Source organism: Labeo rohita, chromosome 19 (assembly GCF_022985175.1).
Source record: "Labeo rohita strain BAU-BD-2019 chromosome 19, IGBB_LRoh.1.0, whole genome shotgun sequence".
Lineage (NCBI taxonomy): Eukaryota > Metazoa > Chordata > Actinopteri > Cypriniformes > Cyprinidae > Labeo > Labeo rohita.
This window is the reverse complement of record NC_066887.1, coordinates 28,403,353-28,431,302: the sequence shown is the minus strand read 5'-3', so window position 1 is coordinate 28,431,302 and position 27,950 is coordinate 28,403,353. Positions and strand designations below refer to the sequence as shown.

At 33.7% G+C, this 27,950-nt stretch overlaps 1 protein-coding gene across 2 annotated transcripts; it reads left to right on the top strand.

The window, feature by feature from the left end:
- Positions 1–378: 378 nt before the first annotated feature.
- On the top strand, positions 379–27,950 carry fhl3b (four and a half LIM domains 3b). 2 transcript variants are annotated; one of them, XM_051137706.1, is made up of 7 exons: positions 381–469; positions 926–953; positions 13,657–13,872; positions 17,576–17,750; positions 20,673–20,842; positions 21,029–21,215; positions 27,094–27,950. In XM_051137706.1, exons 3-7 carry the CDS (start codon positions 13,717–13,719, stop codon positions 27,240–27,242), a joined length of 837 nt encoding a protein of 278 aa, XP_050993663.1. In that variant the 5' UTR covers positions 381–469; positions 926–953; positions 13,657–13,716; the 3' UTR covers positions 27,243–27,950. The 2 variants fall into 2 exon arrangements, with proteins under 2 accessions (XP_050993664.1, XP_050993663.1); XM_051137707.1 differs by lacking the exon at positions 926–953 and having other exon boundaries at positions 379–469.

Sequence of the window (27,950 nt, the reverse complement as noted above, 5' to 3'; positions counted from 1 at the left end):
AACAAACTGATAATGTATATCACTTTTTGCAGGGTTATCAGCTTTTTTCTTTCTTTTTTTTTTTTAGGAGTTTAAGTAATGGGAATCTTTTCTAACATATTGATGTGTTACATTCAATTTATTCTTATTTTTTCCTTTACTTCGTTTTAAAGGGTCTTAAATTTATGTTAAATTTATGTTGTCCCTGACCAAAATGACTAAGTGCTGCCTTAAGAGTGTGTGGGAGTTTTTCCATAAAGTTTCCATGTTGGACATGGGCTTAAGAATAAGCTCAAAGCTGCTGAAGGTTTGGATGTTTTGGTGTGTCAGATGTGGGCGGGCTAAGAGTGCAAATGTCTCGCCCAGTGGGAGGATCAACTCCATGTGATGTGTTTCATGGGAAAAACTGCAGTAACACCACTGTGTGTCTCACAGACAGACTTTACACACTGTGCGCAGGGCCAGATCAGCTGGACACTTCAATACTACGGTAAGATCTCAACTAATTACTGTAGAGTAAATAAAAAGTATTCAGTTTTTTTCTAATAATGTCTATAGGGGAACTCTTGCTATTGTTTCCTGATTTAATAGTTTCTGAGATGTGTTTGGTATATTTGATGTATTTACAGATCAATTAAGTTCTATTTATTTAAACATTTAGTTACTTTTTTTCTCATTTTGGTTTTTTTAATTATTATTTATATTTTTAACTAAAACTAGTACTTAATTCATTCAGATAGTTCATATATAATGGATTATATATACTCTATGGACGCCTGGTTGAAAAGCTTAAAGCAGCACTGAATTCATGCTGTTCATTTCCACTGCAGTACAGTAACTTTGGAATAGGCTCAAAGTAGTACAGTTTACATTTTCTATAAAACAATGACAGTTTCATTGAACTGTATGTGTGTGTGTGTGTGTATGTGTGTGTATGGCACCCCAGGGGCTCGGCGACAAAGGCAGCATGAAAAGTGAGTTATTTTTGTCCAGAATACAGGCAGTTCTCACACACACACACACACACACGATATCTCTCTGTGTTTCTCACCAGTATTAAGATGGAATTTGCCCACACTTCTTTGTCCCCAGTGTCTTTTCTCCTTCCCAGATTTCCTGATACCAATCATACCATGGTATATTTAAATACACCACATCTAATGATTACCAAATTAATGTACCATGTACTTTGAGGTAAAACTATCCTATACCCAGCTCTAAACTGTTAAGTGTGGACAATTACAAATTAGAAGCTTTTAAAACAATGTGTATTGTGAAAAAAAAACTAGACTAAAATTCCACAGCACTTACTCTGGTATTACCATCTGATAGTTTTGCACCACTGCATTTTGATATTCCCTTGAAAGTATGAAGAGTGAGGTAGAGACAGATCAGATCAGTTCATCAGCTTTAGTGGTCTTTGAGACTCAATGTGCCAAATAGTGACTGCTCTGAAATTGTAGTTGAACTGGAGGGAATTGCGGCGCTCATTGCTGGTGCACATAAATTTGAGGGATGCAGTTTTGTGGACACTCACTCTTTCTGAGTAAGATTCATGGAGCCACAGTTTTCAAAATGATGAATAGAAGAGCATTTTCCACTACGGACAGGATTTATAGACCTTACCGTAACTTTAACCACACAATCTGCATTGATTAATGAGGTTTAAAACCTTGTGGAAATTATTTTGCTGTCCCTCACATGAGTCAATGTCTTGCAGACAAGAACTACCCCAGTACTCAGTGTAGAAGTGAAAGACTTTTTGGCAGACATTACAGGTCCTTATGAAGCCTTTTTGAAGCATAGGACTTACTAAGCTCAAAGCATAAATTATAACACCTAATTTGACCGTTTTTAGTTTTGGTAATTTAAAGGCATAGTCCACCCAAAATGAAAATTTTGGTATCACTTACTCAGCCTCATGTCATACCAAACTTGTATGACTAACTTCCTTCCGCAAAACATAAAATAAAATATTTGGAAGAATGTAGGGAACCAAACTGTTTCGATTCCCATTGATTTCCATTGTATTTTTTGTCCATATAATTGAAAGTCAGTGGGAACCAAAACTGTTTCATTATGTTCTACTGCAGAACATAAAAGAAGATATTTTGAAGAAAGTTGGTAACCAAACAATTTCAGTTCTTATTGACTTCCATTATATGGACAAAAATACAACGTAAGCCAATGGGAACCAAAACTGTTTGGTTACCAACATTCTTTAAAATATCTTCTTTTAAGACTTACGTTCTACTGCAGAACATAAAAGAAGATATTTTGAGGAAAGTCTGTAACCAAAGAGTTTTGGTTCCCATTGACCTTCATTACATGGACTAAAAAACAATTTAAGCCAATCAGAACCAAAACTGTTTGGCTACCAATATTGTTTCAAATATCTTCTTTAAAGACTTACGTTCTACTGCAGAACATAAATGAAGACATTTTGAGGAAAGTTGGTAACCAAACAGTTTTGGTTTCCATTGACTCCCACTATATAGACAAACATAAAAGGTAACCAAGCAGTTTAGGTTCTCATTGATTTGCATTATATGGGAAAAAAACAAGGTAAGGCAATGGGAACCAAAACTGGTTGGTTACCAACATTCTTCAAAATATCTTCTTTTAAGACTTGTGTTCTACTGCAGAACATAAAAGAAGATATTTTGAAGAAAACTGGTAACCAAACAGTTACTTGGATAAAAATACAATGTAAGCCAATGGGAACCAAACCTGATAGGTTACCAACATTTTTTAAAATATCTTCTTTTAAGACTTTATTTTTTACTGCACAATATAAAGAAAATATTTTGAGGAAAGTTGCTAACCAAAAAGTTTTGGTTCATTGACTTTCATTATACAAAAATACGAGGTGAGCCAATCGGAACCAAAATTGTTTGGTTACCAACATTCTTCAAAAACTCTTCTTTTAAGACTTTTTTTTTCCTGCAGAGCATAAAAGATGTTTTAAATAAAGTTGTTAACCAAACACTTTTAGTTCCAACTGACTTCAATTATATAGTCAAAAATACAAGGTAAGCCAATGGGAGCCACAACTGTTTGGTTACCAACATTCTTCAAAATGTCTTCTTTTAAAACTTTCATTTTTATCTAAGAACATAAAAGAAAATATTTTGAAGAAAGTTGTTAACCAAACACTTTTAGCTCCAATTGACTTCGATTATATGCTCAAAAATACAAGGTAAGCCAATGGGAGCCACAACTGTTTGGTTACCAACATTCTTCAAAATGTCTTCTTTTAAGACTTACATTCTACTGCAGAACATAGAAGATACTTTGAAGAAAGTTGGTACCAAGCAGTTTAGGTTCTCACTGATTTCCATTATATGGAAAAAAAAATACAAGGCAAGCCAATGGGAACCAAAACTGGTTGGTTACCAACATTCTTCACAATATCTTTTTTTAAGACTTATGTTCTACTGCAGAACATAAAAGAAGAAAATGGTTTGGTTACCAACATTTTTCAAAACATCTTCTTTTAAGACTTACTTTTTTCCTGCAGAGCATAAAAGAAGATTTTGAAGAAAGTTCATAACAAAACAGTAACAGATTCAGTTCCAGACATATATGGACAAAAATATAATGGAAGCCAATGGAAACCAAAACTTTTTGGTTACGAAAATTGCTCAAAATATCTTCAGGTTTGGAACAACATGAGTAAACAATGAGAGGATTTTTATTTTTAGGTGGACTATTCATGTAATGTCAAACAAAATTTAACAGACTTTAAAACATATTTTAATAATCAACACTAAATGCACACAATTTTCTTGTAATTTCTAATTGGGTGCACAATCAAATATGCATAAAAGTTTTCCAATGGTGTCCAAACAGAAATTATCTTTTAATGGCACAGTCATTTGAAGGTTCGGAGTACGTACAGCATACTGCAACACTAACTTATCCTTAACTTTAAAGAGCTGCCCCATTTAGTTTCCTTGTAACAGCAGACATGGATAGCACATGGCATTATGGGAAGGCGCCAGTGAGGTAAATATGATGCTTGTTTATAAAGCAGGGTAAATATGGCTTGTAAAAGAGTAATTAAGACTAACATCGGCATTCACTCTCTATCCACAAGCCAACTGCGGTGTCCACACTCGCACGCCTCGGTTTTTCCACCATCTGATTGTATGATGTCATTAGCGACTTCCAGGCGTAGTGAATTTGGCACCAAGTGGAATAGTTTCCACTCTTATCCAGAAAACATGTCGGTATGGGGTCTGAGCGGATGGGTGTAAATTGAGGTGGGGGGCTGTGACCACATAATGTTTTTGGTTGGCCCAAAAACTGGCGTGTTGTGTGCAATCTTTCTCCATGAGTAACTGGCAGAAATGTTGGTCTTCTAAGAACTCCATCTGGTTTTTCTCTGCCTGAAGAGTGGAATGTACCATTTTTAGGCAGAAAAATGCCTTTGTTTGCCCTTTTTGAAACCATCAAATTCTTCCCGACCATGGCCCTGACCACAGTGGCATTCCCACAGGGTGGTAGAGGGCAGAGAGACAATAGCTGGAGACATGCCAGTGAAGAACACTAGACTTGCAGACATACTGCACTGTAAAAAATGTGCTCTTCAGACAATTTTTAGAAAATGACTTTATTGTTGAAGTTGTCTATTTAAATATTTTGATTAAATGTATTCACTTAAACTGATTTAAACCTCATACTGTGTTCTGGTTATTTTGACCAAAAGAGGATTTTCTTTTCCTAACGCTAGTTAATGGTGCAGCTTTTGACTAAAACTTACTCACACTGGATATAACAACAATTTCTGTACATACCCCCCCTTCCCCCAGAAACTGCTACTTCTTTTCTTTCAGTTAGTACAGGTTTTGCATTTGTTTTTGAAATTACTTGTTTGTTCAGCCTCATTAATCTTAGCTTATGCACCAAAGACTGAATCTAAGATTTGGTGGTAATGTACAATAATTAGAGTGATTTAAAAGGCTGGTCATTTTTGACTAGGAATACCAAACCAGGTATTGGAATTTCAGCACAGCACAAGGGTTAAATGTCAGCTCAGCTTGATTTAAATTTTGCCCTTAGATTTATCGACCCTTTGCAAAAGCTTGATTGACAGGTGATCTGGCCAATCATAATGCTGAATCCACCGACAAACAAATCAGACAGGAGAGTAGATTAACTTCGGTGTACATTGTGTGTTCTGATGTCTTTTCACTGTTGAAATAACATACGTTCTGATGTTCATTCGTGTTTTTTTATGAAAAGTTGATTGGTTCACATGTCAATATATCACAGTGATCTGTCACAACACATTAAAAAGCCACAAAACAGTATGTTGCTTAAATTTCATAAAAAATGACAACATTTTAAAGATGAGACCTTCAGAGGCAGCATTCCAAGGCAGAGAAACATCAGATTTTGAAGGCTCAAAGTCATTCCTGATAAGGCAGTGAGGCAGCAAGTCAGCTGACTAGGATTTCGGATGCAGCCGATGTGTAGCGTGAGAGCTTTGTTTGTCACACATAGCAACAGTAACTAAGGAGGGTGGATTCTTGCAAAGAGTCAATTCCACAACTGGAGTTGCATTTACACCAGTGTTGATTTTAAAACATAATTTTTGCTATGGTTATGCCTGTTGTTTACACTACTTCGGTGTTTTTTGACCCCTGCAAACAGAGACTTTCGAAAACGCTGCAGACTTCGCCATTTTAGTTTGAAAACTTGTTTACGTTTAGTGTAAACGGACCAAAATGGAGACTTTTGAAAACAATGTTTTACAGTGTAAACAATAACATTATGCTCATCATGTGACCTGCATTTTCAATTGTGTATTGTTGACAAAGATCGTTTCTGAAACATAGTGAAAACGCCAGTGTAGATGAGGATCGGTTACATTTTAAAATGCTGTTTTAAAATTAAATTTGCACTAGTGTAAACCGGGCCTAAAGTATGGTATTTGGTATTTTCATATGGTATTATCTTTCTGAGTGAATTTTTCTTTTTTGGAATTTTTTTGTTAGCTACAAAAACAAAATACAAAAACTATAAGACTAAAATGACAAAAACTCACAACAAAAATATTAAAACGTCAACTAATAATTTAAAAGAATAAAAATATTTATTTTTGTTTCAGTGAAAGTGTTAGAACTTTGACATATGATGTCACCGCAGTTTGACTGCAGTAAAAACTAGCTTTGAGCAATAATTGCCCATGAAATACTCATTAGGTGAAGTTTTTTTTTTTTTTTTTTGAGTTTTTGTCATTTTAGTCTTACAGTTTTGGTTAATAATTAATAAGTATTTCTATTTAGCTTTAATTTTATTTTAGTTTTAGTCATTCTTATACTTTTACATTTAGGTCAGTTTATTTCAGTTAGTTATCAAGACAACATTTCTAATTTATATTTAGTTCTAAGTTTATAATGTAATGTTTACATTACCAGTCAAATGTTTTTGAACAGTAAGATTTTTTTTAAAAAGAAGTTTTATCTGCTCACCAAGCCTGCATATTTATTCAAATTACAGCAAAAACAGTAAATATTTTTACTATTTAAAATAACTGTTTTCTATTTGAATATATTTTAAAATGTAATTTTTTCCTGTGATTTCAAAGCTGATTTTTTAGCATCATTACTCCAGTCAAATGATTCTTCAGAAATCATTCTAATATTCCGATTTGCTGCTCAAAAAAAACCATTTACTATTATTATGTTGAAAACAGCTGAGATTTTACATTTTAAATAATTCAGGTTTATTTGACGAATAGAAAAACAGCATTTAACTAAATTAGAAATGTTTTGTTACATTCTAAATATCTTTATCATCACTTTTGATCAGTTTAAAGCATCCTTGCTAAAGTATGCTGTAAAAGTATTACATCCTATAATTTATAGAAAGCAGTTATTTTAAATAGTAAAAATATTTTACAGTATTACTGATTTTGCTGTATTTTGGATCAAATAAATGCAGGCTTGGTGAGCAGAAGAGACTTCTTTAAAAAACTTACTGGTTTCTGTTTTAAAATCTTACTATCCAAAAACTTTTGACTGGTAGTGTATATTTTTTAATTGTTTATATTGTTATATTATACAACAATTTTTAAATTTTAGATAAGAACACAGGGTTTACATTTAAAATTATTCAGCAGAAATTCACATTTGTCCAATATAGATTTGAATCTGCCATTTCATTTTATTTTATTTTATTTTATTTTATTTTATTTTATTTTAATGGATGAGTTAGACTAGATACTGAACTACTTAAGTGTGCATTTAATTTGATTTCATTTTAATTTTTTACTATTTTATGTAATTTCTTGGATGAGCTGGAGCAGATAGTAAACTGCCTTAAAGGAGTCACTGGATGCAAAGTGAAAAAAGCAATTTTTCAACTCGTTCATTTACACAACAAAGGCATTTTGGGTGTGCACATTTGTGAAAACAAGTGTTTTGTTTTGTTTTTAGCGTGTAAATGTACCCTACGTGGCTGTGCTATGCATTTTGCAAATGACCATATTGAATCTTCCTGTTAATATTGATGCATTTGTGAAATTATTTAGCTTGTAGTAAAAACCTTTTGAATCGTAATGGGTGGATCAGAATCATAACTCTGTTATATTTAGCACATGATTGTGTTACCAGTCAAACATAGTGATCCTGAAATAGTATTAAGATCAAGGGAAACCATTCTAAGGGAATGTTTTCAGAATACATGCCAAAAACTGGATAAGGAAAGCAACGCATTCCCTTCTCCTCACATAATAAAACCTTTAATAAGCATCATATGACGGCTGTGCTGTTTGCTAAACAGCAGAAGTTGGCTCGAACATGTCCCATGGAAGGAAGACACATTGTTTTTAAGAGTAAACAACCCTCCCAAGATCTCAGCCAAGATATTAGACTGAAAATTAAACATCTTTACGTAGCCCAAATTGGTATTTATTATTCATCTGAGTTTTGCTTTAATTACAGTTTGCTTCATTTCCCAGAACTCTTAGTTTTCACTTTATTCATTCCAAGTCTTTCTCAAATTGCCAGTCTGACACTCTCAGCTAGTAAATTGTCAGAAATATATGAATTAATACTTACTAACTCTTTGATAAATATTAATATTTTATTACGAGTTAAAAAAGAATTTTCTAGAATTCTAAGTTTTCCCATTCTCACTTTTCCTGCTGTTTATTCCAATAAAATGAGTTCTTCACATTTCATTCCCAAACCTACAAACTCACAGTCTGAACATCTGTCAGAAATATGGGAAATGCTAAATTTAACTGCGAGTTTACACGCAAGTGGACATTAAGTACTTTTTGTGGCGCTCTAAATATGGAATAAATTAAAAATCCACAAACAGCACGTTTAATATGCGTTGATGGTTTCATTTAGAATGGCTTCAGAATGAAACAAAGGTTTAATAACACTGACATTTGGCCTGCAGGTGTTCAATAGCAATAATTTCATTGGCACATAGACTTCAGGAAACAAATCGCTACCAGAGGGCACACACACAGTTAACCAGCTGGTTAATTTCCCATACACTGAACAATAGGGTTGGAAACTTTTGCAGCTGCTGAATAACATGTACTATGTGCTTCAATAAGTGTGAGCGATTTTGTGTAAAATTAGGGATTTATTACATTTTCTTCTCATAACACATGGTGCATTGAATAAGCTGGACTTCTACATTGAATACCTGTGGAAACCGCATTCAAAGAAAGTTTTTGTTGTCCTAATGTTCGGTTTTACAGATCATTTAGCAGCATTTTTTTCTTTGGAGACCTGCGGCTTAGGAAATATATGAGGTGGAACCAGAACAGAGACGCCTTTCCTGGATTTGGCATTGCATGGGGCCTTTGTAAGTTTGTACCATTTTTGGATGGGCGGCATCAGGAATCTAAGATCGTCTTGTTGATAAAGTGTGAGCATGTCGATCGGAAAATATTCATTGTTACGCAAAGTCGTTAATCTGCACCTTGTGGAGGCAGGTTTAATCATGTGGGAATGCTGTGGAATTTATTTGATTCGTTTTTCACCAATGTTCTGCTTTAGATGGCAGGCTTAGGTAATGGAGAATATTATATAGCGTTATTTGGAATTAAATCAGGTTTGATCTTTAGAGGATAGGGCTGTTACAAAGAAGGAGGACAAATTTAGTTTGAAGTTTTTGTTAGTTTGAAATGCACTTAAAATCTGATTTTTGTTAAGGCATGTCAGTCTAAATAATGAGGTCTGATTTCATGTGTTTTTTCCATCATTTTCCAGGTCTTTTTAACTCATAGTCATAGCCTGACAGGTAATACTGTGGTTCAAACGTGCACACAGTCTTTTGTGAGTCGTGAGCTGTCTGTTATAGTTTGACATGTTAAACAAAGCGAGTCATACAGACTCTGGTATGTTAGTGTAGTGGGAAAGTGTCACCTATGATCTGAGAATGGGGCTAGTTGAAATGTTTCCCACATTCCCTTCATCTTTCCGCTTGCAGGACGTACATTCCACAACACTGATACTTTAGTCTCTCTTCCTTCTGTATGTGTGAAAATGATTTATTATTTTATTTAACAATGAGTCGGACCGGACAGTGAACTGATTTAAGTGTGCATCTTTATTTTGTTATTTTATTTGAGAGTTGGACCAGTGAACTGCTTTAAGTGTGTTTATTTTATTTTATTTTATTTCTGCATCTTTTTATTTTATTTTATTTTATGAGTTAGATCAGTTAGTGAACTGCTTTAAAGTGTATATTATATTTTATTTTTTTGATTTCATAAATTGGACCAATTTAGACCAGATAGTGTTCTGCCGTGTTCTTCCACAACACTGATACTTTAGTCTCTCTTCCTTTTGTAAGTGTGAAAATGATTTATTATTTTATTTATCAATGAGTCGGACCAGAGAGTGAACTGATTTAAGTGTGCATCTTTATTTTGTTATTTTATTTGAGTGTAGGACCAGTAAACTGCTTTAAGTGTGTTTATTTTATTTTATTTTATCTGTATTTTTTATTTTATTTTATTTCTGCATCTTTTTATTTTATTTTATTTTATTTTATTTTATTTTATTTTATTTTATTTTATTTATTTATTTATTTTTTTTATGAGTCAGACCATTTAGTGAACTGCTTTAAGTGTGCATGTTATATTTTACTTTTTTGATTTCATAAATTTGACCAATTTAAACCAGATAGTGTTCTGCTGTAAGTGTTTATTATTTAATTTAATTTAATTTAATTTAATTTCATTTCATTTTTAATACATATTTTTTATTTTATTATTATTATTTTTGCATCTGTTTTATTTTATTTTATTTTATTAGTTGGACAAGTTAGTGAACTGCTTTAAGTATGCATATTTTATTTTATTTTTTATTGATTTGATTCATTGGATCAATTTGAACCAGATAGTGTGCTGATTTTATTTTATTTTATTTTATTCTATTTTAGAGTTAGACCAGATATTGAACTACTTTAAGCTAATTTTATTTTATATTTACATCTTTGTTTTATTTTATTTTATTTTATTTCATTTTATTGACCAGTCAGTGAACTGCTTTAAGAGTGCATATTTTATTCTATTTTATTGATTTGATAAATTAGTCCAATTTAGACCAGACAGTGTACTGCCATAAGTGTTTATTATTTTATTTTATTTTATTTTATTTTATTTTATTTTTATTTTTTAGATGAGGATGAACAGGTGTTGGAGCAGAACTGCTTTAAGTGTGTTTTTTTCTTTATAATTATTTTATTTTTTATTATGGATGACTTGTACATCTTTATTTTTAAGTGGGAGTGGTTTTATTTTATTTTTTTTAATGTGTGAGCTCAGTAGTGTTAAAAAAGCATCCCATCCAATGATGCTGGTTGATGTCCAGAATGAGCAAAGCTAAAATCTAGACAAAGAAGCAGTTCTAATATACTACAATTATTCTTTGAGCCACATGGTTTGGTCGCTACATAATTCCCATATTTCATTTGTGTTATTTATTGTGTTAGTTATGCTGTCTTAACTATTATTGCAAAATGTGGAAAATAATATGACAGAATGTCCAAACATTGACTGGCAAACCTCTTGTTCCTCTTAAAGGAATGTTCTGTTGTTTATATCAGGAGTCACTCAGTGTCTTGTACTGCATTGCTATCGTCATTTCTTGCAAAAACAAAAAGGGTTTGGGGGAATGTGAGCGTGATTCATAACTATTTCCAGTTTGCGGACCACTCGCTCATTTTGCTCATTTGGGGGTGAGAACGGGATGTGAAAGAGGGGGAGACTCCGCTATCACTGTCATAAAAGGGAGTTCTGATGTTTCTGACCCCCTGGGGAGTTTTACATCTCATTAGATCTGCATGTTCTACAATCAGAACGACTCCCACAAAGGACGCCAGAGCAGAGCAGGAATTACAGTGGGACAAGAGATGCAGGGAGAGAAAAACTACACACTTTCTAAAGTTTGTCATTTACTTCATTGCAAACCGTATGTTTTTAAACATATGGTAAGGGCCATTTGGGTGTCCAACCATCTTCATTCATCTTCATTAGGGCTTGATTCCCCCAAAACAATCAAAACACAAAGTTAAAAGGAATTAAATTAAGGAAAAGTTGCTTATCTTGTGTTAACAACCAGTTCATCATTCTGCTGTTTATTTTGTGTTTATTTTATTGATTTGATTTGATAAATTAGACAAATTTGGACCAGAAATGCCTGAAGTGTACATCTTTATTTTATTTTATTTATTTTTTATGGGTTGGATCAATTAGTGATCTGCTTTATTTTATTTTTATTTTATTTTATTTTATTTTATGCCTTAAGTGTTCATCTTTATTTTAGTTTAGTTTATTTTATGAGTTGGACCAGTTAGTGAACTGCTTTTTCTGTGCTAATTTAATTTAATTAATTTAATTTAATTTAATTTTATGAAATGGAATGAAATGGAATGGAATGGATGAGTTAGACCAGATAGTGAAATACTACTTTAAATGAGTTTAATTTAATTTATTCAGATTTATTCATATCTTTATATTTTATCCTTAAGTGTAATAAGAATCCCTTCTTATTTTTTATTTTAATTTTTATTATTTTATTTTATTTTATTTTTTATTTTATTTATTTTATTTTTTATTTCTGAGTTTAGTTTTAAGCATTTTATTTTGTGATAAATGGCTGGATACTCATTATTCTGCTTATTTCACAGCAAATAAATAAATAAACAAATAATTAAATAAATGGTCATGTTAATTTGAACTGAAATTGTTATTTGACATTTTTCTAAAGCGGTTAAAAATCATAGTGTCATCCCATTTTATTTTATTTTAATTTTTTTATTATTAATTAATTATTTTATTGTATTTAATTTTATGGGTTGGACCAGTTAGTAGACTGTTTAAGTGTGCATATTTTATTTTATTGATTTGATTTGATAAATTAGACCAGTTCGGACCAGAAATGCCTTAAGTGTTCATCTTTTTTTTTAGTTTAGTTTATTTTATGAGTTGGACCAGTTAGTGAACTGCTTTATCTGTGTTAATTTAATTAAATTAAATTAATTTAATTGTATTGTATTGTATTGTATTGTATTGTATAGTATGGAATGGAATGGATGAGTTAGACCAGATAGTGAACTGCTACTTTAAGTGAGTTTAATTTAATTTAATTGTTAAATGTAATAAATTTTTTTTTACATTTAATATTTTATTTTATTTCATTTATTCATATTTATTCATACCTTCATAATTCATCCTTAAGTGTGCATCATACATGTAAACTCCCTTCTTATTTTATTTTATTTCATTTCTGAGTTAAGCATTTAATTTTGTGATAATGGCTGGATACACATTATTCTGCTTATTTCACAGCTAATAAATAAATAAACAAACAAACAAATGGTCATGTTCATATGAATTGAAATTGTCATTTGACATTTTTCTAAAGCGGTTAAAAATCTGACTAGTGTCATCCCATTTATGCATCTAGTAAATGGCTTTATCCAAAAGCACTTTTAAAAAATCCCAGGTGATCTAAAACAGAATAGTTCATCAATGTATTTTTTGCAATTTTTAGCATACTGCTAAAAAAAAATAATGATGGTTTTCATAATCTTTAACTACATGTCTCTGCGTTCACCTTTTAACATCAAGACACAATTATTTTGCAGTGGTTAAAGAGGTCGCACCTTTTATGTTTTCTCACTGAATTCTTACAGAAGTTCAATTGGATTGTGACTGTTATTTCAGTTTGTACAGAGCAGTTAGAGGAGATTTGTTGCGTTTTCAATGTGGGAATCTGTTTATTCTCACGCTCTGTCCAGGACACACACAGTTATGATTACATATTTAACACACATATAAAATGACCACTTGTTTCCCCACTGGATCGTGATGACCGGCTTATCTGTTTAATCAGAGTTAGTGGACTAGACTCAGATCCCTAGTGTATCCTTTGGCAGACATTCTCGCATTCTCTGTCTTACTTCATTCTCTCGACACACACTGAGTATTTCATTTAAATTCACTCCAGTCATTTAATTAAAAACCTTCAGGCCTACTATGACGAAAGACTTACCACTGATTACAAATCAAAATTCATTTGATTGCAGGCTACATAAATTGCTCGGCACTTCTTTCTGATGTGGAGACGCTCAGTTTAAAACAGCTCACAGCTAATTACTCAATGACAACTTTCTGTAAACCTTGTTTTTCTTTAGGACTAGAGTGCATCTCAATCTGCTGACTGTGCTGTGGGAGTCCGAGAGGAGCGGAGAGTCATGTCAGAGCCGTTCGACTGTGACAGCTGTAAGGAGTCTCTGTACGGCAGGAAATATATCCAGGTGGACGACGTTCCCCACTGCGTCCCCTGTTACGACCGTCTGTATGCAAACACCTGCCAGGAGTGCAAAGAGCTTATCGAACACAACTCACGGGTGAGATCAGCAACCATGGGATTCATAAAAATACACTTTCACCAGTTTCAACTTAAAAACTTAAGTCTAGCAGCTGCCTTAAAATTTTAAGTTAAATCAACATAAAATTACAAGTCATTTTAACTCACTTTATTGTAGCAAGTTGAAATTATTTGTAGTTTTAAGTTGATTTAACTTAAAATTTTAATTTTAATTTCAGCTGCTAAGCTGAGTTTTTAAGTTTAAAGTAAATAGACATTCATTTGTATATCTGTATTATGATTAAGTGTTTGGGTTCACACACACATACAGGCATAAATTCACTCCATATACCATTTACAGGTGATGCGTATCATTCATCATATATTCGCATCCTCACAGCTGCACAGCTGCACAGCTGGTCACAGTCACGCGTGACAGAGTAGTGAAGCAGAGGGCCAATGCAAACAGAGCAGGCCGCAGATGCCACAGCACGCCGCTCACCATCTGAGTTATAGATCCACTGGGAGAAATACACACTACATAAATACTAATACTCGCTCGCTCTCTTTCTGTGTTTTTCTTCCTTCTTCTTCATCAGTCATCTGTAGACGTGATGATTTGTGGGTCATCTGGCTAAAAGGACATAATTTATTGTATGACACTTTGATCTGCTCTGAATCAATCACATGTGAAGGACTGTTTTAAAGAGAAGTTTTGGTACAATAATGCAAAGGCTTGCAAAACTCTCAAAAAAATTATTTGATTCAGTTTTATTTTGGTTTGAATTTAAGGTAGTTCAATCAGATTTCAATCCATCTAATCTAATTAGATTCAGTTTCAATTTGATTCATTTTTTAAATTTCATTCATTTTGATTTGTTCTAGTCTAGTTCATTATTGTTCAGTTGGAGTGCAATGTAAATGTAACAAAATTCAATTTGATTTAATTTTATTAATGCAAAGGCAGTGCCAATTTGATTCAGTTTCAGTTTGATTTGAATTTGATGTAATTTAATGAGATTCAGTTTGATTCAACTGTATTTGATTTGAATTATATTCCATCCGTTTTTATTTGATTCCTTTTTTAATTTAATTCATTTTCATTTGTTCTAGTCCAGTTGGAGTGCCCTGTACAGTAAATGTAATGAAATTCCATTTGATTCACATTTGATTCATTTAGATTTTATTTGATTCCAGTTCAGTATTGTTAAATCCTATTATACAATGTTAGTTTGATTCAGTTTCATTTTGGTTTAAATTTGAGGTAATTCGAGCAGATTTTGTTCAGTTCAGCAGTGTTTGTTTTGATTTGAATTATATTCCAACTAATCTAAATTGATTTAGTGTGTCAATTTGATTCCTTTTTAATTTGATACCTTATTATTTGTTCTAGTCCAGTTCACTGTTGTTCAGTTGGAGTGCCATGTAAATTCAATGAAATTAATTTAATTCACATTTTGATTTGATTTGATCCAGTTCAGTATTGTTAAATCCTATTATACAATCCTATTAATACAAAGGTGGGAGTTTGAATCCGTTTCTTTTGATGTAAATTTAAATTTGATGTAATTTAATCAGATTAAATTTGATTTAACTGTATTTGTTTTGATTTGAATCTAATTTGATTCAGTTTCAATTTCATTCCTTTTTTTAATTTGAATAAATTTTATTTTTTCTAGTCCAGTTGGAGTGCCATGTAAATGTAACGAAAATTGATTTGATCCAGTTCCATATCCTTACATCCTATTATAAACCTATTGATGCAAAGACAGTTTCAATTTGAATTTGAAGTAATTCAGGCAGAGTTAGTTCAATTCTCGTTTTTGTTTTGATTTGAATAAGATTCCATCTAAACAACTTTGAGTCAGTTTTAATTTAATTATTTTTTTTTTTTATTCATTTTGATTTGTTCTAATCCAGTTCATTAATGTTCAGTTGGAATATCAAGGTAAATTCAATTTGATTCACATCTGATTCAGTTTGATTTGATTTGATCCACTTCAGTATTGTTAAATCCTATTATTCAGTCCTATTAATGCAAAGGCAGTGTCAATTTGATTAATTTTCATTTTGGTTTGAATTTGGGGTAATTCAGTCAGATTTAGTTCAGTTCAGTTGTATTTGTTTTGATTTGAATTAGATTCCATCTAATTTAATCTGGTTCTGTTTAAATTTTAAACTTAATTTGTTTTCATTTGCTTCCTTTTTATTTGTTCTAGTCCAGCTGGAGTGCTATGTAAATGGAACAAAATGAAATTTGATTTATATCTGATTCATTTTTATTTTGGTTTGAACTTGTGGTAATTAAATCAGATTTAGTTAAATTCAGTTGTATTTGTTTTGATTTGAATTAGATTCCATCTAATTTGATTAGTTTCAATTCGAATCCTTTTTTTAATTTGATTCATTTTTTATTTGTTCTAGCGTAGTTCACTGTTGTTCAGTTGGAGTGCCATGTAAACGTAATGAAATTCAATTTGATTTACATCTGATTCATTTTGGTTTGATTTGATTTAATCCAGTTCAGTATTTTTAGATCCTATTATACAATCCTATTAATGCAAAGGCAGTGTCAGTTTGATTGTTTCATTTTGATTTGAATATGATGTAGTTTAATCAGATTAAGTTTGATTCAACTGTATTTGTTTTGAATTTGAATCAACTTGACTCACTTTTGAATTTGAATAATTTTGACTTGACCTGATCTGATTGCAGTTCATTATTGTTTAAATGGATTACCATGTTAATGTAGTGAATTTCAATACCATAGTTTGTGATTTAATTTGATTTGATTTTAATTTGATTTACATGTTTTACACTAGTTCAGTAGTGTTCAAATCCATTATATAATGATATTATGCAATCCTATTAATACCTTGGAGTAGCACGTAAATACCATGGTAGATGAATTTCAGTATAATAGTATCTGATTTAAGTTGATTTACATTAGAATCTGGTTTGTTTCGATTTTATCCGATCCAGTTTAGTACTGATCAATCCTATCTGAATTCGATCCAATCTGCCAATCTGATTTGCACTGTTTTGTCAGTTTTAATTAAGTATGATTCAAATTTGATTCAATAAGACCTGACCATATTTGCTCCAATGCCGTTTTGATTTAACGTCTGTGAGAAACAGCATACCGTCACTAACATCAACAGAACAAGTTTACATAGAAACGGTGATATTTGTCAGATCTGATTTCTTACATCTTTACTGGAAGATCTCAAGTGTCTAAGACAAACAAGCGAAGCTTCTGTTCTGTGTTTGGCATCCATAGCTGTCTGATCTTTAAGAGCTTGGATCAGTGGACAGTAGTAAAGCATGTCCCTTTATTGTGCAAAGGTCTCAAACCATTCCTTTAATGGTAGTGGACATGACAGAGAACAGCAAGATCTGTTTTGCTTCAACATGCTTTCAGGCCATAGAACTTCCTGCACAACCAGCTGCGTCACCTCATTTCACCTTTCGTTCAGCTGTGCAGTGACCTTTGACCCAAGGCTTGATGATGTAACTGATTCAAAATGATGAGTAAAATACTCATGTCTATGGACTAACAGGTTCTAGTGGCCTAAAAACAACATGCCACACATACTATCTCCAACTGTCCAGGGTATTCAGTGTCATGCACTGTCACAAGGGCTAAACTCAAGTTAATAAACCAGTTACCACATGCTTTTCTAGAATGATTTAACAGAATTTACAGTTGAACTGACATGTGTTGCTGTGCTGTCTGTGTTCAGGAGCTGTTCTATGAGGACAGGCATTATCACGAACACTGTTTCCGCTGCTCACGCTGCAGCCGTTCGCTGGCCGACGAGCCATTCACCTGTCAGGAAGATGCCTTGGTGTGTAACGACTGTTACTGCAATGAGTTTTCATCTAAATGCGTGGCCTGTGGGAAGACTGTGATGCCAGGTACAGTTGCTAAACACACATGCATATGCTTACATTTGAGATGCATCTTTTCATACTGAGGAAAACTGAAGGGCTCATATGCAACTATTACAGAAGGTTCAAACACTCACTGATCAGAAGGAAACACAATGCATTAAGAGTCGGGGGGTGAAAACTTTTGAACAGAATGAAGATGTTTCGATGTTTTTCTTATTTTGTCTTCTGTGAAACATGTAAATATGTTCTGTAGCTTTCTTACTTTGCCTAAATATGATATTTAGGCAAAGTAAGAAAAATGCACACATCTTCATTCGGTTCAAAAGTTTACACCCTCTACATGATTCCTCCTTATTTTGGTAAAATAATTAACATTTTGCAGATTCTGCAAGGTGTATGTAAACTTATGACCTCAACTGTAGGTAGATAGACAGACAGAAAATCATATTCACTGTTGTCTGAACATCTCAAGAATCACAACTATCTTGAATGTAACTGGACCAGACTGTACAGACCACAAGCATACACACAACAAATACAAAACCTTTCAGATGTAATCCTTCAGGAAATGAAGTTTAAGTGTGTTTCTCACCCTGCCCGCTAAAGCAGAAACCGAGTTAATGAGTTTTGATTGGGTATCAGGGTGCGGCAGAAGAGATGTGACATTGTGATTACAGACACGCTCAGCTGAGAGAGAAAAGCCTCCGGCCACACTCGCGCACACGCCTGCAGGCCTGACGCCAAGACTCGGGCGTTACGTTACCCATAATTACACTCCGCCGCCTGCTTCTGTCTCTCTGGAGCTTTTCGGAAAGAAATAAGAGACGGGGAAAGTTCCAAAAGGATAAAATTACAAACTGAAAGTGGCAGATCTCTCCTCCCTCGTTCATTCAAAACAGACCCGCCGTCTCAGTCCCCCTCTGGGCTCATTTTCACACCCATTCTCAGTCATTATACATAGATCAGGTGAGCCGTTTTCCCACCAACTTGTACGATGCATCTGCAACTTATGCATTTCCAAATTCCACATGCATTTTTATTGAAATTCCAGCCATTGTGCCATTTCCAGCCTACGATTTTGACACGCCTCAAACAGAACTCCCACACAGGAGGCTTTTGTAGATCTAGGGCAGTTCAGGCCCAAATGTAAGCATGTACATAGTTGTGTAGTGTGACATCATGTGTAGCCTTTACCTTTGTAGTTGCTAGTTACTTATCGGACATGATCGGCCAACCGTAGAACAGTAAAAGCATTTGAGGAAAACCTGTAGTGCATAAACAGGTGAGGCTGTTTTTCGGAGGAAATCCGCTGCAGACAGGTAGAAGCACATTCAGTGATTGTGCAATGATGCAACAAGCTAAAAATTACAAAAGACATGAAACAAGGTTTAGCTCTGAAATTAAAAACCCCAAGAATTCAAAATGACAGTTTTGTGGCTTTCTGTTTATGTCTGTTATATTTGAGTCTAATCTACAGCAAATGCTAGTATTTTTATTATAGTATTTAGTAATTTCAAATTAATTTTAGAAAATGCATTATTTTTTATTATATTTCATTTTTTATTACTTTTATTATAGTATTTATTATAATATTGATTCATACTTTGGTTTAGCTTTGTCATATTGTTATATTCTTTTGTAATATTACCATTTAGTTTTATTTCAGTTTAGTACTTTTAGTAATTCCACCTAAACTTATTTTCAGTAAGTTGGCAAGCCAACATTTCTCATTTTCATTTACATTTTTAAGTTTCAGTTTTAAGTTTAAGAGCCTGCATTTATTTGATCAAAAGTACAGCAAAAACAGTCAAATTTTGAAATATTTTACTATTTAAAATAACAGTTTTCTATTTAAATATATTTTAAAATGTAATTTATTCCTGTGATTTCAGAGCTGAATTTTTAGCATTACTACTCCAGTCACGTGACCCTTCAGAAATCATTTTAATATGCTGATTTGCTGCTCAAAAAACATTTATTATTATTATTATTGTTAAAAACAGCTGAGTAAAAAAATTTTAAGTTTCTTTGCTGAATAGAATGTTCAGAAGCATTACCAGCATCTACATGAAATATAAATCTTTCGTAACATTATAACTGTCTTTATAATAACTTTTGATCAATTTAAAGCATCCTTGCTAAATAAAAGTATTAATTTCTATCATTTCTGTATACACACACACACACACACACACACACACATATATATATATATATACACACACATATATTCAAATAGAAAGCAGTAATTTTAAATAGTAAAAATATTTCACAATATTACCGCTTTTACTGTATTTTGGATCAAATAAATGCAGGCTTGGTGAGCATATAAGAGAATTCTTTAAAAAATATAAAATACAAAAAAATCTTACTGTTCAAAAACGTGTAGTGTGTATACACACACACACACACACACACACAGACACACATACAGAATATATATATATATTCTATATTTTATTTCAGCCTTATTTTTAATCTTTACTTTGTTTTAGCCTTAGTTAACCATAACAACACTATAATGTTGTAAATATTGTTTAAAAAAAAGTAGAAATAAAAAAAATGTATATTGAAAAAAAGAAAATATCACATATCAAAAAAATATTAATATATTAATGACTCTATTAGTAATTTTTAGCTACTTATTTTCCATTAAAAATATCAAAAAAAAAAAAAAAAAAAAAAAAAAAAGGTTTGAAACAATATCTGTTCAACTGAGAAGCATGGTTGTTTTTTGTCTTTTTGGTTTTATCAAATCTAGCTTGTTTCAAGAATTGTAAGATATTTTAACTGGACAATAAGACAAAAATACTGAAAAGCTTTGAAGAGCTCCCATTAGTTGAATGCTTTGCTTTATGTAAACAATATCTTCTCAATGCTCTCAATGTAGACAATGTGTTTAACATTTTGTTTTATAGTTTATATGAAATAATTTTGATCTCTCAGGCTCCAAGCGGCTGGAATATGGAGGCTGCACATGGCACGAGGAATGCTTTGTTTGTTGTGGTTGTGAGCAGCCCATCGGCGCCCAGTCGTTCATCCCAGACAAGGGCGAGTACTACTGCGTACCCTGTTACGAGGGACGATTTGCCCCACGCTGCGCCCACTGCAAACAGGTGAGATGAAAAGTGCCAAATGGCATCACTGTGAAGCCCCCTTTTGGGGCCATTATATTTAAGAGGGCAAACTACACATATCAGAATATTAATCTAAATATTGAGTATTTTGCGTTTACTCCATTGCCAACCTCTTTAAATCATATGTCAGTGCATTAAAGTTTTTGTTGGTTATGTCTCTTACAGCTCTTGGTTCAGGGTGGTGTTACATATAGAGACGAGCCCTGGCATAAAGAATGTTTCTTGTGCACCGGTTGTAAAGTCCAGCTTGCCGGACAGCCATTTACAACACAGGGTGAAGATCCATACTGCGTGAAGTGCTTTAGCAACCTGTACGCCCAAAAATGCTCTGCCTGCGACAAACCCATCACAGGTCAGTGTGTGTTAGAGTGTCCCTTATAACAAGACCACTCTTTATTACCAGCCTCTGCAGCTGCTAACAGAAATGCTTTGTCAGAAACAAGAGACAGTTGTCACGTAAACAGAGTCATGTGTTTGGAGGCAGATGGTGCTTCACAATGTTGAGTCAGTCTGAAATAGTTTTGCTTGCTCGTTGGGAACCCAACAGTCTAACAACCACCAGGTCACGAACTATGAGTCAACATGGGGTCAAATATCTACTGTTTATGTTTAAATGTCTTAAAAAGCTCTGCAAAGGGTCTGGTTGTAATTAAAGAGATATTTTGATTTACTCACCCTCATGTTGTTCCAAACCTGTATTACTTTGTATCTTCTGTGGAACACAAAAGGAAATGTTATGCAGAATGTCCAAGCTGCTCTTTTCCTTATAAAGAAAGTCAATGAGGACTGGCAAAGGGCTGAAAGTGACAAAATAAATAAATAAATAAATAAATAAAATATTGTAAAAACACCATAGAAGTCAAAGTAGTATTCATAGTAGTCACCACAGTGGTCAAAGCTGTACAAACAAAGCATACAAATCACATAAAGCATTTTTTAAACGGCGCTCAATGACACCCCAGTCCCCATATACTTTCATTTTATCTAAATAAAAACCATCTGCCAAATAAAGTCTTACATGTAATTCTGAGTACATAATTTTTGGTACTCGTACTTTTCTGCCAGGACATTATCTATTAAAACTACACTAACGTTTTTGCTTGAAACAAACTAAATATAAATAACGAGTGAGTACATCATGAAATTCTCTTTAAAAAAAAAAACATGTTTTGCCTTACCCTAAATCACTATGGTAAGATGATAATAATTATTCATATTTTTGTTCCTGGATTTCATGGGAAATTGCATACTTTCATCATTTGTCTATGCCTGTTTACATCATATTTGTAAATAGAGGGAAAAAATAAAGGCTATTATCCACCTTTTTTCGCTACAGAGTGTTTTCACGACGCGTCATCAATTGGTCATATTGGCGGCACTGAATGTAAACAATGCCACTGAACCGAACAAAAATTGCATATTTTGCTGATTGATGCTGCTGAAAATGGTCAATTATTGTCATGTTTTGGGCTGTACTAATCAGTCGGACCGGGAGAAACATTTGGAGTACTATAGACTGCCAAAAGTTATAACAAATCAAGGAGAAGAGTGCAAAAAACTGTCTGAGGAACAAAAGGCATTTGTAGTTGGGCAAACTGAACCAGGATTTCCAGGGCAAGAATCTTGACAACATTCGTGTTTGTTCTTATCATTTCCGGTCAGGCAGATGAAATATTAGGTTAATATCTTAAAGGAGAAGTTCACTTCCAGAGCAAAAAATTACAGATAATGTACTCACCCCCTTGTCATCCAAGATATTTATGTCTGTCTTGCTTTAGTCGTAAAGAAATTTTTTTGAGGAATGTTTTTCGAGGAAGACATTTCAGGATTTTTCTTCATATAGTGGACTTCAATAGTGCCCCGAGTTTGAACTTCCAAAATGCAGTTCAAATGCGGCTTTAAGCAATCCCAAATATGGTTGTAAATAATCCCAGCCGAGGAAGAAGGGACTTATCTAGCAAAACAATCTGTTATTTTCACCAAAAAAAACGCAATTTATACACTTTTTAATGTCAAACGCTCGTCTTGTCTTGCTCTGCCTGAACTCTGTTTTTTTTTCTGGTTCAATACAGTTAGGGTGTTGAAAAACTCCTGTTCTCCCTCAACTTTAAAATCGTCCTACAACGTTGTTTTACCTTTTTTGTTAAGGATGTCTGATCTTCTTTGCATGTTCACTTTGCTAAGACTGGGTCAGTACTTCTGTAGTAATGTAGGATGTTTTTAAGATTATTTTTGAAGTTAAGGGAGAATAATACGATGAGAGTTTTTCAACATACCCTAACTCTCTTGAACCAGTATAGACAGAGTTCAGGCAGAGCACGACAAGACTAAAGTTATTCTTTTAATGAAAATAACAGATCGTTTCACTAGATAAGACCCTCCTTCTTCAGCTGGGATCGTTTACAACTAGGGTTGCAAAGGGGTGGAAAATTTCAGGTAAATTTCCAGAAACTTTTCAAAAATGCCTGGAATATTCCAAAAAAATCTGGAAAGTTTCCAAAATTTTATGGAATGTTTCCAAAATTTATTGGAAATTTTCCACTTTTTTGCAACCCTATTTACAACCACATTTGGGATCGTTTGAAGTTGCATTGAAACTGTATTTTGGAAATTCAAACTCAAGGCACCATAGAAGTCCATTAAATGGAGAAAATTCCTAAAATGTTTTCCTTAATAAACATAATTTCTTTACGACTGAAGAAAGAAAGACATGAACATCTTGGATGATAAGGGGGTGAGTACATTATCTGTAAATTTTTGTTCTGGAAGTGAACTTCTCCTTCAGTACTGCTCGTACGTATCTTTACCACCTATTAACTTCAGTTTGTCAAAATATTGCGCCCTTTCCTGCTTACTAAGTCCTTCTCTATAAGATGTTAGCTGTCTCTACATGTTTTTTCCCATGGTTTAGACAGCATAAATTAGCAGGACAACGTACTCAGTAGTACATTAATCCTGCATTCCATGCTGTTTTTTACATCTGAGTATCTCCAATATGGTCGCACATCTGGATAACTGACCAAACCGTGAAGTAAGTGCAAACCCTCTACAGGGAAATAAAGAGAACAACAACAACATGTAGTAAATGGTAAAACAGTTTGCATTACAAACCAGCGTGCTCATAATTAAGATAATACATTAAAATAGTTGGTAAGACACACTAATCTGCAAAATCAAGCAGCAAAACGAGCTGCTTTGTACAGATAAAAATAACTGGACGTGGATGAGACTGGAAGCCAGTCCCATAAAATTTACAAATGGCCACGCCTGCTCTTACGTTAAAAAAAAGGTGGATATGCTGTGGATGTAGCGTGACGTCACAACAGCTCTAAGTCCCTCTAAGTTCCATTTTTTCACTTGGCAGCCATCTTTGAAACGTCTCTTGGCCAGGCAAGTGTAACTCCTATCTCTTTTCAATGGGGAAGCATCAAATTCTCCAAAACTGTTCACCAAGTTTATGATTAAATGTCATATTTGAAATCACCAATGAGATCTGACAACAAACTGCCTCATAAATATCATTCCTTATGCTCCAATAGGTTGTTTGCACATGACGTCATTGCTGTGGCGCGAAATGCAGCTGGAGGGCAGGAAGTGATATTTCTCCATAGAAATCACTAGCAGAAACTCAAAAATGCCTATGTTTTGTGTTGTTTATAGATGCTCAAATCGGTCAAACCTAGAAACCACAAAATATCTTTTATCATGTATGAAAATTTGCTGTTCATAAGGGCGGAAAGGCAAGAAATTGACTGAAAAGCGCAGGAAAAAGTGGCTTGTAAACCTGCGTCTGTGGTCAGGAGGAGAGTCGGATAATGCTTGTGTGTGCAAATGGTTAAGAAAAGATATAATAATATGTTAAGATATTAATAAAGAAATATATAAATATATACAGGGTGAGACAGTGAGAATTCACCTAATGCTAAACGACACACATAGACACAATGTAAGATACTGTATTTGTAGTTCCGAGAGCGTCATTGATTATAACGGAACATTGTGAGATTGCGATAAACTGAAGTGAGTCACAGCTTTTTAGTGACTATATGGAAGCGCTATTTGCTCGCTTTCTATAATCAGAAAGGAATTTGAATAAAAGTTTTTCTTTACGTGCTGCTAACAGGACCAATAGCCACAAAACCCTGCACATGCAGCGAACTTTCAGGAGTGACTGAAGAAGCAGAACGGATGAGATGGAAAAAAGTCTGTACTGTACAAGTGAAAAGTATAAACAGAAAATCACAACATATGTTGGATGTGATTCTTATGTTATGAAGAGGAGTAATTTTTCAACTAAACTGAAATAGCTGCCTCAGTTGCCCGTCATCGAGGCGGTGGAAATAAGCTATGCAACTAAGCCTGATAGCAAACAAACTCTTTCGAAAGTGATTCCCACATTTATATGAAGAATGCAGGATATATATTTTTTTCAAATTCTGAATTGATTATAGTCTAGAAAGCGAGCAAATAGCGCTTTCATATAGTCACTAAAAAGCTGTGACTCACTTCAATTTATCGCAATCTCACAAGGTTCAACGGTCATCAACTGCAAATATAATCTTATTTGCATTGTATGTACGTGTGGCATTTAGCATTGAGTGAATTCTCACTGTCTCACCCTGTATCTATATATTTCTTTATATCTTAATATTTTTTATCTTTTATTAACCATTCGCACACACAAGCATTATCTGATTTCTCCTTCTGACCGCAGACGCAGGTTTACAAGCCACTTTTCCCAAAAATTTTTGTCAATTTCTTGCCTTTTCCACCTTATGCAACAGCAGATGTTCATACACGATATGAAATAAATTTTCTCGATTTGACCGATTTCCATAAACAACTGAAAACAGTAATTTTGAGATTCTGCTATTGATTCCTATAGAGAAAAATCACTTCCTGCCCTCCAGCTGCATTTCGCGTGTCCTCAGAATGACGTGATTGCAAACAACCTATAGCGTTAAAAAGCTTATTTTTTAAGGCTAGATCATCCACTGCGCATGCGCAGTACTGAGTGCACATCTCAGAACGCTGATTGTTTCTATAGCAAACTGGACTTCTAACGGCAGCTGCAGTGACGCGCTGACTTTACTAATCAATGATTGGCTCTTTCATTAAGAAGGCGGGGCTTCGCGGCCATAATGAGCGTTGCATCTTTCCCCATTCAAAACTATAGGAGTGACAAGTCTTGGGTAATCTTTGCAACAGCTAAACCTCAAACCAAAATCAGCGACAGTAAGGTTACCCATAACACACTGACTAGGTTCACAAAAATGTTAATATGTTGATATAATTCTCCAAATCACTTACTACTTTGGTAACTATTTTCCTATAAATGGCCACGAGTTATAGTTTCTTTTAACGTTAACTTTACTTGATAAGCGTTATTTAACATTGAACGTTGTCAACATTGCCAAACTTTGGAAGCGTTATTTTAAAACTTGTTCTCAGGAAGTCAAAATAACGACATATAAGCTGCTTACCTCTCCATAAGACATATTTTTTCAAGATATCCATCCTTCTTCCGTTGAGAGAGTTTTGAAGTTTGTTGACAGTGAAATTCGCAGTGATAAGGTGATAATCTGTAACCGTGAAAACAGCGGCTCGTCAAGACACCAGATTCATCCGCGCAGCAGAATAGTGGAGCCGAAGCACAACTAAATAATATTCTACCGCAATTAACTTTAGTAAGTAGTTTTATGCTTCAACCGCTAGAGGGCGGTTAGAAGTTACATAATAATGCAGCGTTAATTTACAGGCATTTCCTGTAACCATAAATCACAACACTATGCGATGCATAATGCAAAATATAGATAAAACATAGATGAAACTCATATTAACACATTGTGCCCTATTTTTTACTGACTTTTCTTATAGTGGAACCCTTTCAATTCTCAGAAACAATTTAAACAATGTTTTTAATCATGACTACCCTGGTGAAAAAACCAGCATATGCTGGTAGGTATGTTTTGATGCTGGAATGCTGATTAGGTAGGTTTTGATGCTGGTTTAAGCTGGTCCTTTGCTGGTTTATGCTGGTCCTTGACCAGCAACATGACCAGCAAAAACCAGCAAAGGACCAGCTTAAACCAACATCAAAACCTACCTAACCAGCATTCCAGCATCAAAACATACCTACCAGCATATGCTGTTTTTTTCACCAGGGTATGTTGTTTTGAGATTGTACAGACCACTTCTCACAAAGAAATACCTCTGAATCTTTTCCTCAGGTTTTGGAGAAGGGAAGTACATCTCGTTTGAGGAGCGTCAGTGGCATCAGCCGTGTTTTAAGTGCTCTGAGTGTTCGGTGTCTCTGGTTGGAGCAGGATTTTTCCCTGATGGATCAAAGATTCTCTGCAAAAGCTGCAATGCCAAATAACCCACAACTGCTTCTTTTAAATGTGTTAAAGCAGACCTTTGTGTAATATAAACACATTTATGAAACATCTGACATCATTTAAACATGTATGATGTACATTAAAGTTTTGGTGTTACATTCTTCCAAATGCGGTTGTTAAAAATCCCTAAACTAGAAGGACATGTTTGATCAGGTTGAAGCATTTTATGGTTCAAATTGTAAACGCAATCATTTGAACCAAGCACGCGTATATGCCAAAGGCGCAGTTTTCTGAGATGTTGTTTTCGTCATTACTAGTACATTTGAGTAATTTTCCATGTGTTTGCATAAACTTCAGGCCTTTAAATTCCCTCCAACAACAACATTCCTCAACAAAATTTACATTTGAACAAAACACTGACCCAAATGATTGTTAGTATGGGAAGGCCTGTGTTCAACGAGACATTATGCTCAAAGATTGAATCATGTAATGATGCATATTGACAAAAAATGTTTGTTAAAACAGTGAATTTTACAGTGCACTATGTTAATGCACCAATGCATGTTTTTAATAATTGTCACATGAAATATTCACATATTAACTTCTATTTATGTTGCTTTCAAAAGGCTGTTTGATGAGTTTTACAGATGTTTGGTGTATTTTTGCACATGAATGCCTCATGTAAAACTGCTCCTGCTGTTATATTGCCTTTCATTAAAATGTTTGTGTAACATGACAGCTTTCAAATA

Excerpts from the sequence above, each read along its gene's own strand:
- fhl3b (XM_051137707.1), top strand. The coding sequence starts at position 13,717 with ATGTCAGAGCCGTTCGACTGTGACAGCTGTAAGGAGTCTCTGTACGGC. Across the intron at positions 20,843-21,028 it reads GCTGCGCCCACTGCAAACAG|CTCTTGGTTCAGGGTGGTGT; the intron begins GTGAGATGAAAA and ends TGTCTCTTACAG. Across the intron at positions 21,216-27,093 it reads CTGCGACAAACCCATCACAG|GTTTTGGAGAAGGGAAGTAC; the intron begins GTCAGTGTGTGT and ends TCTTTTCCTCAG.